The 18,744-nt window shown below is 40.8% G+C and overlaps 1 protein-coding gene across 4 annotated transcripts in view; it reads right to left on the reverse strand.

Moving 5' to 3' along the window:
• The window catches only part of PHF21B (PHD finger protein 21B), a 142,079-nt gene continuing 123,335 nt past the window's right edge, over positions 1-18,744 (reverse strand). For all 4 annotated transcript variants that reach the window (XM_031057062.1, XM_005421031.2, XM_014307037.2 and 1 more), the window contains 7 exons: positions 15,121-15,197; positions 12,013-12,067; positions 7,823-7,845; positions 6,362-6,520; positions 5,613-5,688; positions 4,405-4,508; positions 1-2,248 (listed from right to left, as the gene is read on the reverse strand). In XM_031057062.1, coding sequence (XP_030912922.1) covers positions 2,024-2,248; positions 4,405-4,508; positions 5,613-5,688; positions 6,362-6,520; positions 7,823-7,845; positions 12,013-12,067; positions 15,121-15,197 — 719 coding nt within the window. In that variant the 3' untranslated portion in view covers positions 1-2,023. The remainder of the gene's footprint in view (positions 2,249-4,404; positions 4,509-5,612; positions 5,689-6,361; positions 6,521-7,822; positions 7,846-12,012; positions 12,068-15,120; positions 15,198-18,744) is intronic.

The raw sequence follows: 18,744 nt of genomic DNA on the forward strand, positions 1-18,744 counted from the left end.
CCAGGAAATTCTCAGTCAAGTTTAATGCATCATAAAGAAGTAAAACTACATTGGCATATTTAAGACAAACACTTCTTTTTTTTTGCTATGCACACTATCCACTGGACAGCCCCCTTTTCAAAATAACTACTTTTAACAGTTGAAGACAGTTTTTCAGAAATTCTTCACATATTCAACCTTCTACAATTTTCCTTTATTTTTTTATTTGTCTGAGAAGGAAAAAAAGTTATGAAACCTGAAAACATCTACATTGCAAGCCACTCAGAATGCATAATTGCATACATTAACCAATGTATAACAACTGTGTTTTACTTAGTTCACTCTATTCATCAATAAAAGAATATAAAAATCTTGTTCAATCGAGAGTTGTGTATTAAAATAGATTTGTTTAGTACTGCACAGTTTCTCCCGGAGTTGTGAAAATGGTTGAAGGGACCTTGTGCTTTCTGGACAACAGAAAAAGCCAGTCCCTCATGTGTTCATTTTCTAAAATTAAAAACAAAAAAGGCTATTCGGCACCACGTGATATGCTGATGTGAGGGACCAGCCTTGTGTCCTGCTCTGGTGGCTTTCCATAATTACCTGTTGCGCTAATTGGTGGAGAACTCACAGGGACAGAGACAATGGCACAGGGGAGTGGGAGCTGAGAAAAGCAGGGTGTCCATCAGCACCTTCCCAGGCAGCACCTTGCAGAATCAGGAAGACCAGCTAGTAAACAGGCAGGTGCACTGGGATTCTCTCAGGCTAATGCTTAACACTTCCCAAATATGCTAAAATCCAACAAAATGTTAAAAACGAAACAAGTTTCCCAAAACAAAATCCTCCCAAACCTTCTTAATTTTCCATGCCCTGTCCATCCCCCAGAAGTCTTGTGTCTGAGTCTCCAGTTTAAGAAACAACCCCTTGAGGCAGTTTTTTTTCCCTGTACCATTTCAGCAGATATTTCTACAAAAAACCCCAACCAACCAACCAAAAAAACCCAAAGCAACAACAACAAAAAAATAACAAAACCAAAAAAACCCAAACAAAACAAAACAACAAAAAAAATCATGTTGCATATCTTTAAAAATGCAGTACAAAAAGGTTATTTTTTTGGCATATTATCTGTACTGACAAGAAACAAAACCCAGAATATTTATTTGCTTTTTTGTTTAAAAAAACAATCCAAAATTAACAAAAAGACAGAAAACCACAAAATAATCACTTTAAAAAATGAAACCCAAACTGTCAAAGGTACCCACTGTTATGGTTGATGCTAAACCTTGCACAAAAACTCCATGAGAAAAAGACACTGATAGCAAAATAAGTAAAAAGGACCTGCAAAAGGAGTTTTACAGTCGTATTTTTTAAATATTTTGGAACGCATATACAGATGCATCAGCATGAAAATACTTCAATATTTTACTAGAAATGCTAACTTCATACAGTTTCTTTATTTAAATATCTGCAATTCTCAAGTCTAATAATATGGAAAAAAAAAAGATCTTTTGTTTCCAAGGCTCTGTGAGTGTCCGTGATGCTGTTCTGGTCACAGAGATCCCATATCCAGGTCTCCTGAACCAATGGGGCCAAACTTGTTCCTTTGACATCCATGTCAAGTGCTAAGTAGCTCAGTTTCTGGTTATCTCACCAATTCCCCCCCAATACACATAGCCTTCAGCCCAACTACTTCTCTAATCCCTCACTAACTCCTCTCCCCTTGGAACAGAAAGCCTGTCTGCCACCACAAAAGGCTATCCTGCTTCCTCTATCAGCCATGCTCCTCTGCTTCATCCTCAGTCATAAATACGTTAAGGCCAACATAACAAAACAAAATGTCATAAGCACTGAAGGTTCTTGGCAAATACAAAACCGCAGCACAACCTGCCCTGTGGGTGCCACAGTGACCTACAAACTGGGCTGCCTGCTCTGCAAGTCTCTAAGTGTATCAAAACTGAGATTGCTCCTCTGTCCTTTGTTCCAGTCTCACCTCTCCTCTGCTCTTGTGCATAAAGTTTCTCGTTCCTGGCGCAGCCGCCTCCTGTCAGTTGTTGCCCTGCGATGGCTGCAGAGCTTTGTGCATGGCAGCAGAGGCAGCAGAGGGTTTGATCCAGGGGATGGAGAGCAGGGAGGTGGTGGTGGTGGTCGTCATGGTAACCTGAATCATCTGCTCGTTTTGTATCAGTCTAATGAGGGTTTTGAGACGTTCCAGTGATGACTGAGTCCCTTTCTGCTGGGCCATCAGGCTGGTTTTTAGCTCTAAGCATTTCTGTCAAATAGAGAGAAGAGGAGAGAGAAGGAAAGACTGAGAATACATTCAAAGTGGTGTCAAACATCTCTCCAAACATCCTTTGGTGCCTTGGGTGCACATTCTGCTCAAATGAAGTATGTTCTCCTTCGGGGAAAGCAAAACCACAGCTTAACAAATGGAGCAATCAGCAGTGCTGCACACACTGCAGCAGCTGTCTGAGGGAACAACATCCTTCCCAGGCCAAGTGCATTTGGAGGATGTTTCTGACTCCATCCTGTAGACAGGAACACCTCCTGCACTCCACAGAGATGCCTGGCACAAGAGTGCAAGGGCTGTGTTACTGAAAATACAGAAAGCACCACTCAGCTCTCTCACTCTTGCCCTGATAAATGCTCACCAGGATGCATTTCATATGTGCCACACATTCCAGGGAATAGCACTGTGAAGACCCATTAATCTCACTGAACATGATATCAATATTTTTCCAGCAGAAAACTTTGCTCCAAGACACAACTGTTACACCAGAGCACCCACAAGAAAGCTTTCATCCCTCAGGGTGGCCAAATTTCTCCCCGTGATCTCTTGAAATAAAAACCTCCACGCAAATGGGCAGGAGAGGAGGAGCTAAACAAAGGCATCCCAAATCCTCCATTTCTCCAAGAAGAGGTGGGAATAATCAGTAATTCTCCCATAAATTTCTGCATCCAGCACCCCATTCTTCAGCGAGGGACAGACTCACACCCTGAGTCTCTCTGCAAGATGGAAGGGGACAGTGGCCTCTAATACCTGAGACCTGTTTTCTTTCTTCCAGTGCACCCAGGATTCTGACCAGACTGATTACTTCTCTGCAGATTGCTTCCCTTTGGCTCTGGTCCAAACTGCCCAGGGGTGGAGATTCCCCACTCCTGGGGAATTGGGAAATGCTCACTTGAAAATCAACCTGTTTGGAAAGCAACTGTGTGGAGCTGCTCAGAGGCTGGGTTAGAGACATGAAATTTCAGATGAAAGATAAATTATGTTCTGTTTTTACCATTGCAGCTGTGGGATGTATGAGAATGATCTTTTTCACATAAATCTCTATTAAAATGTCAGAATGAAATTGCTCTGTGTGGGACACCTTTAATTTATTTTCTTCTTTCAAGTGGATACATTTCCAATAAATATAATCATTGGCTGATATTACCATTTAAATAAGACAGTGTTGCCCACTGGAAGAACATGATTCTGCTTAGGTAGAAATCTTACTGATTTTGACAACCTGATAACTCACAGCTTTTCTTTTTCCAAATTCCTCAGCCCACTGCACTCTCCTACCTATTACACACACATGTGGTTCCATTAGTGCTACACACATGTACAGGGAATATACAGTGATGCCTTTTAACATGTTATTGCTTTTCCTTCCACTCTGTTTTACATGATAAATATTTTAACATGCCCCCTCTGGATAACTGCAATGGTAAAACAAGCAGTGAGCAGTTACTCCTGCAGCTGCCACTTGGATTTTTCCAGGGTAAGGAAGTGACAAATATTTATTGAGGCTGCCCTGCAAACTAACAGCTACCTCTCAGGATGGAGGTAGCCCCAGATAGTTCCTTCAGCCATGAGGGGTAGGAATTAGGCTTTGAATTCAGCTCCTCCTAGCAAAATCTGTGTGTAAGACACCTCCAGGCAACACTTAGCTTTGAAATGAGTTTGGAGAGACAAAATAGTCCATGTCCAGTCATGGAGAGATGGTACAACATTTAGTAAAGATGGTTATTTCTAATTATTATCAAGAGGTTTGAGCTAATGGACAAGCAGCTGCCACTGGAGGACACACTTGTGACCAAACTTTTCCCCCAGAGGATGGAAGTGCCTTGAAGTCATTTGGTACCTCAGAGCTATGGGTGCAACTACAAGGAAGGCAGCCATGGCTATTTGTGGAGTTCTGTTTGTGTGTGTTTTGCCACAGAAATTCAAGTGATTTCTCCTCCTCTGCCTGCCAGAGTGGCTTACTTTCATGCATAAAGAAAATGTACGCGTACTTCCTCAGAAAGAAACACATTCACACTTGAAAATCTATTGCTTGGGAGCTTGAATCATTTTCTAGCCACAAAATACAATTTTTTCGGGGCTTAAATTCTTTATAAACATCTCTTCAGGAGACTGTGTGTCCCCATCAGGTGTCCTACCTTCACTGCACTGTTGAGAAGTCGATCTTTTTCTTCTAACTGTCTGTGCTCACTCTTCAGCTCACTGCTCCTCTTTAATAACTTTCTCTTCTCCTCTTCTTTGACTGTGGAACAATAAGATTAAGGATGCAGAGGTTAAGAAAAGGATGTACTGTGCATTTGAGGACAGAAAGCAGAAGCAGGTATTTTGTATGGTGAGTTTAAGGTCTCATTAGCCTCTTGTCAGCAGGTACAGCCAAAGGAATCTGGAGTTTCTGCTTGCAGGCATTTATTCACTAGAAGGGTGGTCAGGCATTGGCAGGGGCTGCCTAGGGAGGTGGTGGAGTCCTCATCCCTGGAGGTGTCCATGGAACAACTGGACATGGCACTCAGTGCTCTGGGCTGGTTGACAAAGAGGGATCAGGTTGGACTCAATGAACTTGGAGGGCTTTTCCAACCTAAAAGGTTCTGGGATTCTGTGCATGTGTCAATGCTTAGCACACAGGAGGACAACCCAAAAGGTACAGGGCACCTTTAAGGTGAATTAAAATTAATCCTTAGACTACATGTGATCCTGGAGGTCTCCAAGAAAGATGTGAGTGGTATTTAGGAAGAGGCCAGCCCCTTGGAATGGCAATGGTTAGTGACCCTGGCAGAAAAGCACAATTATAAGTGTGCCAGACCTCCATAAAGCTCCTTACAAATATGATCTAATGCCCCAAACAGCCTGTTGTAAGAGTGCAACAGGGAATTAAAAAAGGGCAATGCTCAATGCAGACCTGTCACACAGCATATGAGTCGAGTGTTTCATACCACATGAAACAATGAGAAGCTGGTGTTGCTGTGGTGTCAGGGACACCAGCCTGGCATTGTGTACACACCCAGTTACATGGCTCTGCTTAGCCTGACTCTGCCTCACCATGATTCTGCCTCAAAATCCAGTTTTCAGCCCTGTTCCAGGGAAGGCACCACTTTGATGACAGCTTCCTCCAGGAGAGTGAAGTTCCTGAGAGATCACTCTCAACTTCCTTACAGAGAGAAGGCAGCAAAGGAGCAGACCAAGGGGAAGGGGACAGAAAAAGTCTTCCCTCCCCAGTCACTTATGGCCCTATGACTACACCATCAGACCTGGCAGCATTATAACTCTATTTGATATTTCAGCTAGGGACTCAAACAGCATTGCTATCATGAGCAGGGAATCCCTTGTCAGAGGCTGAGTTAATCCCTACCTGTTTTATGAGTAACATAGGAGTGAACAATAGCCAGAGTTCCAGTCCATGGCACATTGTCATCTTTCTTTAAAACCTATAAGCCCAGGAAACAATAAATGGTTAGGATTCCAAAAAAAACATGCATTAATGTTTGCTCCAGCCTTACAGATTGGCAGGACCAGAACTTGGGTCCTTGTCCCAGAACATAAAAGTGATCTCAAGGTTAAGCACAAGGAACTCTGTGGCACAGAATCTACACTTTAGTGTTTTAATAATTTTTTTCTTACTTGTGCAATCAGCATTATTCACAGCAACTAGACAGTTTAGCATATCTCACATAACTGTGAAGAACAGTTATGTGTAACAAATGTCATTTAAAGTAAAGGAAGTTTTCTCCTCACACCTTTCAGACACACTGGTGAACAGTGTCTTCTTCTGACACTGCCTTCCTCATCTCTTAGATTTACATTCTTTTGTCTGGCTACATGCTGGTGGTGTCACTGTAAACAAAGGAGCTGAAGAGATATTTTAAGAGGACAATTCTTAGCAATTACAGGCAAGCTACAGCACTCCCTGTATGTTCTAACTCTAGGATGGTGAAAAATACCAGAAATAAATACTGCAAACTGCACTAAAAGCCCCTCAGTACTTCTTTATCTAATGTAGTCCACTGAGCTATGACCATAGGTTAGATTTGCTTAGGGGTACACAAATCCGAGGTGTCTCCCATTCTCCCTGCTTGGTACACCATACTCCATGTAGCTTACCTTCTGTTGGCACTTTGGGCAGACCCAGAGCCCTTTGGGGGCAGTTTTGAGGGGTGGGTCCAAGCAGTTGAGGTGATATGCTCTGGGACACGTGCCACAGGGCTGCAAGTTAACTCCACGCTTGCAAGCAGTGCAGTGCTCATCGTGATGGATCTCGTTCTGCAAGAGAAGGGTGCCCTGGGTAAAGTCAATCCATTGAGAACTTCTCTCTACACAGCATTCAAAGCCTCTACTGCAGCAGACAGGCTCCTTCAAACACGAAATCTAATTGTCAAAAGGACCCTGACAGACACAGAAGACAGAAATAATAGATATATGATAGCAACAAATACAAACAACAAATGGCCCAGAAGCAAGTTATATAAAGTGAAACAGAAACATAAAACCCAACTAATCAAACACAGGAGAGAGTCGACTAATATAGCCAGATTGTGATAGAGGAATTATTTCACTTTTTTCTTTGCCAGTGTGTTATTACAACACATGTATCCCCCTGCATGGCTCTGCATCAGAGTTAATGTGGCATCACTTGTCTGTCATGCCCAAAGCAGAGGGAAGCATAAAGGAAAAGGGTTCTGAGGAAGAAGCACAGTTCCATGTTTCATTCCCATTGCCTCAAAGGGCAGCTGGGGAAACAGGAAGCTGGAGCACAGCCTTGGGCTATAAACCCTCTTTTGTGAACTCCTCTGGCCTCCTTCTCCCTGGCACTAATTGGTCTCTGCTCAGACTTGCTCTGACAATCTTTCTCCAACGAGACTGATTAGTGCTTTGTGTGAAGCAACACACAACATGAATTAAAACTCATCAACAAAGTTACAATGTCATGGAGTAGATTGCTATGCTAATCTGGTGGCAATATTAATTACTCCTTTTAATAAAGGAGAAATTGATTCTGAAACTCTCATGCCTTGTGAACCATTACAAAAAAAAATTTCCTACTGCTTTTCTAGGAAGAAGAGTAGTAATTTTATATTTTTCAATTCCAAAAGTATGCTTTCATTTTTTGGAATAGTAATTAAAAAGTTTCACAGCAGTTTTAGTCAGGCTTGTATCCTGAATTCTAAACCAGTCCTGTCAAAAAATCACTCTCCAAAATATTAGTCTTTATAAACTACCTGCTCAAAGAATCTTAATTTTAACCCCAAAGTAAGAAGATTTAATCTTTATGAAGTAGAATGGTTACTCATTTTTCTTATCAAATTTTCATTAAACTCATAAATCTGGACTAGCAATTTCACAATCAGTGGAGTCAACAAAGGGACTAAACTCAAACCTTGCATGTGAAAGCCCAAGAGTTCATCTCTTTAAAATTCTAGCTTAGGGACTCAAAGATTTGGTTAAGTGGGAAAAGAGAATACTGCAATTAGGTACCTTGAGAGTGACTACAATAATCAGAGGCAAGCACTGAATACACAGTGATGAGAAAGATACCTGCTAATAGACAGACTTTGCCACACATACCTTCCAGAATGAATCCTCATTTGCTAGCATGTAAAAGAAGGGCAGAAAACAGATCAGTGGAAAATACATTGCTGCAGTGGTTGCTAGTTCTCAGCTGTGGGAGTAACTTTAATCAAGATGTGGCATAGGAGATCAGGACATTGCCAAAATTAATGCAGGCAGTAAAGAATGTAACAGCAAGCAGTGAAATTTAAAAATGTACATTCTAGGAATCCCATGTCCAAAGGTCTGATGCTAAAAGGTCATAGCATTTGAAATTTTCAGAAATTTTCAAGCAGAGCTCCTCTCCACATGCCAGTAGTCAAAAAGTCTTCCTGAAGGACCACAGCATGCTGGGTGTTGAAAAGGCTGGCCCTGAACCAGCAATGCCCTTAATGTGGAGTATGAAATGGGAACCTCCAACTAATTGTTTAACACAGATTTAAATGTTGAGCTGATTCCTGAACAAAATGGTCAGCTCCTGTAGGACCAAGTCCTTCTCATCAGACTACTCCCACCCAGAACACCAGTGACCTTTGGATGAACTGAGTCTGTACTGATTGTATTCACAACCTGATATGAACAAGAACCAATAGAGCTCGCCAGAAAGCAGGCCAAGCCTTCCATAAAAAAAAAATGTGGAATTCAACACATTTTGGTAAAAAAAACCAAAAGCCAGAAAAAATGAAGAGCTTTATGGACACTGCACAGTGTGTTGCAATTTCCACTGATGATTTCATAGAATCACAAATTATCCTAAGCTGGAAGGTGCCATCAGGATCATTGAGTCCAGCCTCTGGCCCTGCACAGACACCCCAACAATCCCACCCTGTGCCTGAGAACATTGTCCAAAGTCCCCTGGAGCTCTGGCAGCCTTGGGGCCGTGACCAGACCCTGGGGAACCTGTTCAGTACCTGACAGCCCACTGGAGGAAGAACCTTTCCCTGATATCCAGCCTAATATGGCCCTGGCATGGATCCAGCTGTTTGCTTGGGTTCTTTAAAGGGGCTGGAGCATGCTGTCCCAGTGAAAAACACTTAGTGGACAGGGATTTCTTTGGATTAAAGTGGAGGCAACCAAACTGATACCATGCCTGCAGAGTGCAGGAACAGGGCAAACACTAAGTAATTACAGAAGCATCCTTCCAATGCTGGCAGTTTATGGCTTCCCTAATGCTGAGCTTGCATCTTCATTTTTATATTTAACAGCCTCTGATAGATTTTTTTCTTCCATAAATTTCTCTCCCAAGAATTCTAGTATACTTTGGCAATGATGTCCATAAATAATCACAGACTAATAAAATGTGTAGATGTTACATCATATCTAAAAATACACACACAAAGGTCCACCACTGTATGACACCATGATTACTCAGGGGATATAAATGTTATTCAGACAAACAAAGGCTTGATAATTGATGAATCTTTTGTACAAATGATACATGTCAGGGGATGTGACCTCATTTCCAAAAAGACATTTTCATTTAAATCAATCCTGATCAATTAACATTTTGATCAAAATTTACAAGAATTGTCCTCTTTTGTCTATCCAGAAATGAAAATTACTTCCTTGAAATCATGGGGATTTTTTTTTCCAGCTTGTTTGTTTGTCTTTTCAGCTCACTTTTGCTACAAAGTTTTAAACTTCTTAAAACATGTTCACTTCCCTCTTCTAGTTGCTGAAAAATTAAACTGAAGACAATATTTTTAAAGGAGTGTTTTATGAGAGAAGGGCAGCCATCTCTGCACTGAAGCTGGAGAACTGCATCACTGCAGAGCCAAGCAATCTGGGACAGCACCTGCCTTCTGCTCAGTGCTTGCACAGCATCCAGCAAAACAGGGCTGGTGCCAAAAATATCCTTGCAGAGGTGGGGAATTCTGCTATAAAGAAGTCCATCTCAACATTCTCAGAATGTGCAGAACTCCAGCAGGTGTTCTGGATTCTGGAAAAACCAAAGAGACAGGACTCAAAGAGGAAACAATGATTAAGGAGAGAGGATGCTGATTTCCAGGAAGCTCTGAGACAGCTGCAACAGTAGATATCTGTCACTTGCCTACTTCCTTGCAAATAAAATGAGAAACATGTAATGAAAGAAGGTCAGAGATATCAAAACCTAACTTAAACCCACCCAGGGACTGGAGGCACACCTTGCTAACCATGCCATTCTGTTCTGATTTCTCACACGTGTTTACATGGGGAAAACAAGTGCTATGATAAGACAAACAACCTATTACCTATTACAATTTTAATTTTGAATATAAAACTAAGCCAGGAATAATATTCTTTCCAGTGGGGCTCACATTACTGTAATAACCTCTCCTGTCCTCAGAGACCCAATGCATTAGAGGTAAGTAAAGTAATGCATATGGTAACTAGGCCAAGTGTCTGTATCTGGCATGTGGAATTTTGAGGGCAGAGAGAAGCACTGCTGCCTTTCAGTCGGTGCTCCTGTGGTGCAGGAAGTCAAGGCAGGGGCAGAAAGGTGAATCTCAAGCATTAATCATGACACTTGACAGTGAGATCAAGCAAATACTGAGAAAAATGTCAAAACTTCATGTCTCAATTATAATTACCCCTGCAAATGCTCCTAATACCGAAATAATATTTAACTTAAAAAAAGGTCTCTCTGCCCTTACCTCTAATGCAACTTAGTAGAGAAAAAGTTATAAAGGCAAAACAAGGGCAAGGAGAGAATCAAATTTCTTTACTGGCTTCGTTTCCTCTTCTGAAACACAAGTTTCTCACTTTCTTCCTTAAAAGAGTACATGGGTCTTGTCTGAAGAATTAAACTGTACTCAACATTCCCTGTGTTTCACCTCACATGTCCCAACTCTTTGTCTTCTCTGTGTTGCACATTTTTTCCTGAAATGTGCTTCTACCCATGAGCTAATCATCAGCATCCCCAAATGGCTCGTCTGAGTTGTTAACTCTCAAGGCATTTACTACTAAGTTTCAGGTATTAAGTTCTTATAAGCACAAGACTGGAAGGCATCTTAAAGGTCATCAGGTCTAGATTTATGACTCTACTTCTTGGAATCAGAAAAACTGGCTTTCAACCCTTGTTATTGAAGCAAAAGTTGTGGGAAATTTCTGGTGCTTGAGGATGAAGAGCAGTTTCTTAAAGCTGGTGGGAAGAGGCAAATGAAAAGCCTAAAATAGTAATTATTTTTTAATATGTATTTTTAAGTACTTGGGGTTGGCAACACTACTTTCTTCAATCAGTTTTCTCACTGCATGATGCTTAAAGTGCCTGTCTTAGGTTGCAAGGTGTGTCTGGGGGTGTGTAATCTATTGCCATCTGTTAGAGGTGGGGCAGTTATCTTCTGTTAATTGGGCCAACCATTAAAACCAGGTGGGGCAGTTTTCTTTATCTCCTGCATAATCAAGCCTCCCTCCAAGAAATATCGTCTGTTAATGAGCCATTAAGTCTCACTGTATAACTAATAAAAATTACACAATCCCATTATGAGATGCTCTGCCCAGGGGGAGGAGCCAAGCATTCCTACCTGGATATAATCTGAGATTTAGAACACCACAATCAGCCTTTTCTGCTGGATTCCCAGAGGAGCTGCTTTCTCCTCCACTAGATTCCCAGAGGAAGACCAGGCCCATCTACAGCACCACTGGATCTTCAGAAAACTCCATCATTCTACAGGATCACTGCTCCAACAGAACCACATCTGTCACTGCAGGAGGACTGCAGCCACCATTGAATGGTGGCTACCAACTCCTACCAACACCCACGGTGTCAGGGCCTATTCTACTCAGTCAGTGTTGTTTTGTATTACTGCATTTCTATTTTTTCCCCCTAAGAAAGAACTGTTATTCCTAGTCCCATATCTTTGCCTGAGAACCCTTTAATTTCAATATTATAATAATTCAGAGGGAGGGGTTTACATTCTCCATTTCAGGGCAGGCTCCTGCCTTCTTTAGCAGACACCTGTCTTTTCAAACCAAAACAGTGCCAGAGATCAGATTTTCCACAGATTGCGGACGTTTTGGATCCATCTCTACAGAACTGTGACCTTTAGGCTTACCCTTTCATTGTTTTAGCAGGCAAACAATTTCTTTTCACTCCACATTAAAAAATACAGGGGCATTACACAAAGTACTGCCCTGTGGTATCCTAACAGTAACTCATATGAAATCCTACTAATAAATTTTTAACACATCGTTAGAAGAGTAGTATATTCATTTAAAAATATGCTTACCTCTCGTTGAAAGGAACAATGGGTTATTCAAATAATTCGATGCAAGGCGTTTCCTCTACAAGGGAAAAGAAACCAACCCCCATGTCATTGCAGTGCTCTGGTTGTCTCTTACATTTCACATTTTCAATCTGCATGGGCTTACCTCACACCTAACCAGCTCTCCAAAAGCTACTTAGAGACCACTGACACAGCCAGACAAACAGTTGCATGATTTAGCTTTCTAACAAGTTTTTCATACAGCAGTTTATTGTGTATTAGATTTTATTAAGAAGTGAGAAATACAAATTGTGAATGTTATTGATGGGGTTGCAGGATACATTGCTTTGGCTGGTAAGAGCAAGACTACAGCAAAACTAACTCCAAGCCCAACAATGTCCATAAGGGAAAATTGTTGCTGTGAGATGACATTTTTATTTGCATATATAGAAATGGTGATGGGTTTCTCACCTTCATCTATATATATGCACTGAAAATATGAGATATCATTTTATTTTCATAGCCTCAATAGCCTTTTTTTTCATAGGAAAGGGTTACATTTTGGGTTATTATATATATATAAAATTAGAGGGGTTTTGCTACTGAATTTTTTATTCTGTGGTGAACAAACTATTCTCTTATAGTCGGGTGCCTGCCAGTCTGCTAATGAACTTTGAATGGATGTTTCTTTCTTCAAAAACCTGCAGGCATATATATAGATGCCTATTTTTATTTGCATATATAGAAATGGTGATGGATTTCTCACCAGCAGGAAAACCACTACTACCTTTGTGACATCTGCCTACAGTTCAGAGGAACATACTGCATTTGCAAGCAACAAGTGAGGGCCTTAGCAAAATATTTCCCTTTCAGAAGTGACTGTGCAGGACCTTGAGGAGCTGGCAGTGATTTCAACCTGCTGAGATCACCAAACTTACAGACAGAGAGCACTGAAAACCTGTCTGAGATGTTTAATTCATCTAATTCAGCCCATGGCCAGCCTTGTCTGATGGCACAAGCTGTGGTCAATAGCAAGCCTGGCTTCATTAATAGTCTGGACAACCCCAAATTGCTCCTCTGAGCCATCCAATGCTTGTGCAGCAGGACTGGAAACTGCACCATTTTCCTCCATTAGATGTTGTCACATTCAGCTTGGAAGAAAATTAGAGGGGTTTTGCTACTAAATTTCTTATTCTGTGGTGAACCAACTATTCTCTTATAGATGGGTGCCTGCCAGTCTGTTAATGAACTTTGAATAGATGTTTCTTTATTCAAAAATTAATCAGCCCAAAATGTAACCCTTTCCTATGAAAAAAAAGGCTACTGAGGCTATGAAAATAAAATGTTATCTCATTTTTTTAACAAAAAAAGCTTTGAGAAGAAAAAGCACACCATTCAAGTGAAGACAAAAGGCCATGATCATATTTTTGCAAAGTTAGTATCACCACTACAAATGCTGAACTCCTGCCATTTTGAGGGGTGTTGGCAAATAAAAGGTCTAATTTATATGCAATTTCAATTTAAACAATCATGAATTAAAGATCATTCAGTAGACTAAATTAAACTGCACCAAAATGCCTGAAATGCCACCAATACCTCAACTCCCTGATTAGCAAACCAGTCTGAGCAGCTAATTGATTAGAGAAAAAACATCTGCCTCCATTTTACTTGAATGACATTCCCCATGGTCAGTAGTTAATGACAGCTCCTAATGAGGACACAGCTGATCAGCCACAGGAGTCCTTCACAGACACTTCTTTCTCCATGCCATCCTTCATTCAAGCATATGCTTTTGAGAATAGATATGATGAGAAACATGAACTAGGGGTGCAGTAGACCTAGGCCATCTCCACTTCCCCCCATCCAAGGTAACAGATTTTGCCACAAACACCAATCTGGCTACAGCCACAAAACTCTGCTGCAAATATTTTAATAATCAGGACAAAAATGTCTAAAGAGCTACAGATTTAATGCTAGCAAGGCTAAAGTTCCTACTGTGGTAAATACTGCACATATGGACATCAGTATTTGCACTGAAAATAAATAGTTGAGGAATTCTGAAGAACTCAAGTGCCCAGAGCTGCTCTGGAGTATAAAAATCTCCAATGCTTCCAAAAAAAAGAACAATCAAGCAACTCAGCAGTTTGATTGCAGCAGTGTGTTTCTTAGCCTCATCTGTTTGCTATCTGCCAACGAAGACAGAAATCTGAAATACTGGCATACCAGAAATTCTGCATCACTTTTGCTTAAATAAAGAACAGTCACTTTCTTTAGGCTTAGAGGACTCAGAACACAGAGAGGCCTTGCTTAAATGGAGAGCTGGCTGCAACTGACTTTCATCCCAGTAGAAAGTTCAGACAGTAAACCCAAACTGTGCTGAAATTTTAAATGTGAACTTTTAATTAGCTGAATAAATGCATATATGTTTGTTTAGAAACAAAGAAAAAAAATCCATAAAATGTTAAGCCTATTTATATGCTACTTTTATACCAAGCTTGCAATCCAATATTAGGCAGGACCAATTGTGATACAGCTATAAATGCAATAGTGTAAGTGTAACAGGCAACAGAGATTATCCAGAGCATTTTATTTTTAATAATGCATTATTATATTTATTATGCAGATTTCTATACCCTCTGCAGACCACACTGATTCTTAAATCAGCATACCCCTTTTATGAATGCCACAAATTAAAAAAAGCAAAGATGATGATGATGATGATGATGATGATGATTATTATTATTATTTTTATATGGCATATTAGAGAATTTATTGTTTGGCACATAAGAAAAGAGAAATAGCAATGCACATTTGAACATAATGCAGCACTTCGTAACTTCAGTTATGATCTAAAGGGACTGCCTTTGTAGATAAAAGAGTAATTAGGTCCCACATTAATTTAGTTCTCTTGGACTTTATTAAAACTAAGATGAATTCTAGTTTGGAGCAAGTGATGTTGTGTGGTGAAAACCTGTTGCTTAGCCACTGAGATATTTTCTTTCTTTTCTACATCAGGATCTCTTTACAAGTAGCTGTGGTTCTGCATTCACATACATTTTTGTAGTAAGAAACACTTAGACCTTTTATTGATATGAAATGGAACTGTGGTATAAAAAGTGAATGATGAAGTACCTCTGTTTCCAAGAGTCCACTGTAGGCTGGATTTGCTGTGCTTCTTCTCTTTCTTTCCTGACGCTTGCTCTGGATTTCTGTAACCATGGAAAGGAACATGAACTGTGAATTTCTCATTCATCAGGGAAAAATGTAGATATGACTTGTTAAGCAAAATGATCTTACCCTCAGCCCCTTGAGCTTTGTGTTCTGTTTCATTTTCTAAAGTATAATTGGGTTGCATCAGCATTGATATTTGCTGCAGTTCAAGGTTTGATATCATTAAGCTTTTCCTTGTGAGATTCACAGGCATTTTTAATTTTTTTTCTTCCTTCAAGGTAGACTTCTGCTGCTCTACAAGAATTTTATTATGATCTCTTCAGACACATATTCAGCAAGCATCATCAGAGACCTCAAAGTACTCTCCTCCATGGAGGTTAGAAAAAGCATAGTTGAAACGGCACAGCTGGATTCAGTTCCAACCAGGGTATGATGATTTATCCACCCAGAATACAACTTCATAATCCTGAGCTTGCAAAATGTCATTAGGAGTCATATGTGCATGTTTGTGTCACTGCAAACACCAGCACACAGATGGGCTCCTTGGACTGCAGCCCATTTCTTGCTTCCACTAAACTTCCACAACTCCCTTCCACTAAATGGTGACACCTATTGAAGATGACACATGCTGAGGACTGTGTTTAGCAACCACCAGCCATGCGCACAACTCTGTAAACACAGAGAGATGGAGCAGATTATTCAGCCACAGAAATCTGTAGGTTTAACGTACTTTGATCTGAGCCAAGATTCCATTTACATCATATGGAATTTCCTTCTCCAGCTCTTGACGTCAGTTCAGAAAGCTGAGATTATTACAAGCATGTCTTTTAGAGCCCATTATTTTGATTATAAACCCCAGACACACTTTAGCAAGGAGAGCTACAGCATCCATCCCATGACATGAAGTGTGTGCTCTATGCCAAAATAGAATATGTTAAGGTAAATAAATATGTGGCAAATTGTATGCGAATATTGTAAAGTAAAGCTCAGACTTTGTGCTGAGGTACCAGAGGGTAGTCTAAATGCCCCCATGGCGGTGATACCTCTGCTCTGTCTTGCTCTATCTCAGAAGGAGAGGAACTGGCAGGAGGATCTTCTCTTCAGCCCAGAGGCCCTGGAGCCCACCCAACAGAAACTCAGGACACCATCTGATTATCCAGGAGGTCTGGTGTCTTTCCTCAATATCTGAGCTGAAGAGGTCTATCTCAAAACACACTCAGCACCAGAAAATGGCCTTCAGGGTACTGAGCAAGATCTCCCACCTGTAATCCAACAGTAAGATACAGGTGAGCTTTCAGGGTGTTTATATACTTGGAGACTGGATCCCCAGCACTTAGTTCTGGTTTTCAGCACCTTTTCAAGTGTTGATCATTCCCATATACTATTTTAAGCACTGTTACAGTACAGGGTGTCAGTATTTTTGGTCATGTCTTGGACAAGGTGTCCCTGAAGATGAGGCCAACACTTTATATGGGTTTTGTACTGGCCTAACTTCCAAGATTGCATTTAAAACTTCCAAGAATGGATTTAAAACTTTCCCTTCACGAAAGAGTATTGGGTAAGCCACTGTGCTTGGTGATGGATGCATCAGAAGGAAACTACATGGACAAGGAGAGTAACTACTAGCTGGGTCTTCCTATGGCACAGGGACATGTCATCTCTCATGTTCAGAAGGTGTCTTCCCCTAGGGAACTTGAAATAGCACAGTCACAAGCTGCCATGTGACTCAAGGGGCTGCACAGAATCTCACCACCAAGAAATGTGCGATCTGAAGCTGCACTAGGATGTGAGATAAGTGCTTTGGCTGTAACCACTGTAACATCACATTAACATCATTCAGGCTATGCAGACTCCAAAACACAGGATCTTGTCTGGGAAACAGTTCTGTCCTACTGTGAAAATATTTCCTATGAAATGCTCATGTGTCTATGCTGAAATATCCATCCTGAAGCTCCCAGGCTCTTTGAAAGCATCTAAAGGGAATGGTGCCTCAGCAGCAGGGTGAGTGCTACATCCAGTGGCCTCTCAAAGCCACAAAAAAGCAGTGCTGTTCTTGATGCCAGTGACAGCTCTCCTAAGGGAAAAGCTCTCAAGACCCAAAGGTAACAGAGATGTCACAACTGAGGAGCCTTGGTGCAGCCATAAAACAGGAATTGGCCCTCAGCTGACTCTTTTCCTTGGTCTCAGCAGTGTGAGCTGGAGCTGTGGCTCCTGCAGCCAGGCTCAGGACCCTTATCAGTGAATTCAGGGCTTGCAGCATCTCAGCACTGCCATGGCAGTGCAGAGAAAAAAATGGAGTTAGGGCAGGCTTGGTCTTCCAGAAGTGGTCACAGGGATTCAAGATTGGGACTTTAAATGGCCCAAAAAAAGAAACAAAGAATTCAATGCAGCAGAGTTTTCTTTGGATGTAACTGGGCCAAGCATCCCATAAAAGGACAGTGATGGATCTGTTGCTCTCTGTCCTTCTTGGTCCCAAGTTAAATAGAAATTTTCTTTGGTATATGCTCTCACCAAGGCAACAGAAAATATCTGGCAGTGTCTGAATCACACATAGGGCAGATGCTTGGAATGCAGGTCTGGAAGAGGCATTGCTATGGTACAGAGATAAGAGCTGGCTGGGACAAAAAGTAATAGCAGTGGGAATAGATGGAAAAGAAGAGAGAAAGAGAGAAAGAGAGAGAGAGGGTAATGAATGGAAACATCTCAAGATGTACAATGCCCTATGCAGCCCTCAGGGAGGGAGAGCACTTTTTTAGTGGAAACAAATGCATCTATGTACATGTGGACTGGTTCTGTCAATAATTACACCTAGACAGAGCAAAATCATACACTGGTGTGCTGTCTTTTGTTACTTGTCACTTCTGCTAAAAAAAATATTGCATACTTTTCAGAACAGGATGCAATAAAGTTAAATTAAATTTGTTTCAATTTATGAAATCATAAATATTTCAGTAATCTAGACAGACCAAGATATGCATTCTTAGAGTGACCTGAACTAAAGGTCCTTCTTTTAAAGTTTTGCTTTCTACCTTTTTTTTAACAAAATTGTAATGCTAAAAGTTGTTTCTAATAGCCTAGAGAAAGAGATTCAATAAGTTACAACCATGCACTGCATCACAGAATTGAGCTGTCTTATTCCTTAGTTTATCAATTAAAAAAATAGAAACCAAACAGGAAAAATTAAACTGTAATACATTTGACAAAGATGGATGAATTTAAAGACAGCTTTATGTTGGAGGCCAGACTCCAGTGAGGTGCTGCCTTCACCAATAAACACTCTGCATGGTCATTCTATGAAGCCTGTGATGGGAATTTTCTTCAGGGAAAGCTGCACCTTGCAGACTGTCAGTCAGTGGAAGCAGCTGTGTTCATTTACTGGTAAAGATGCCTCACACTCAGGCTCTGCAGAACTGAGCTCTTTCCCCAGGTAGGGAATGCTTGTGTGGAAAATACTTCTAGGCAGATAGAGAAATACACATATAAGTGGATCACAGCCCATCACCAGAAAATTAATGAATAAAATTAAGAAAAACTGTAACACTGTGAATTAGAGATACTAAATGAATAAGCATTTAATGATCCAAT

Source organism: Geospiza fortis, unplaced genomic scaffold, assembly GCF_000277835.1.
Source record: "Geospiza fortis unplaced genomic scaffold, GeoFor_1.0 scaffold10, whole genome shotgun sequence".
Taxonomy (NCBI): Eukaryota; Metazoa; Chordata; class Aves; order Passeriformes; family Thraupidae; genus Geospiza; species Geospiza fortis.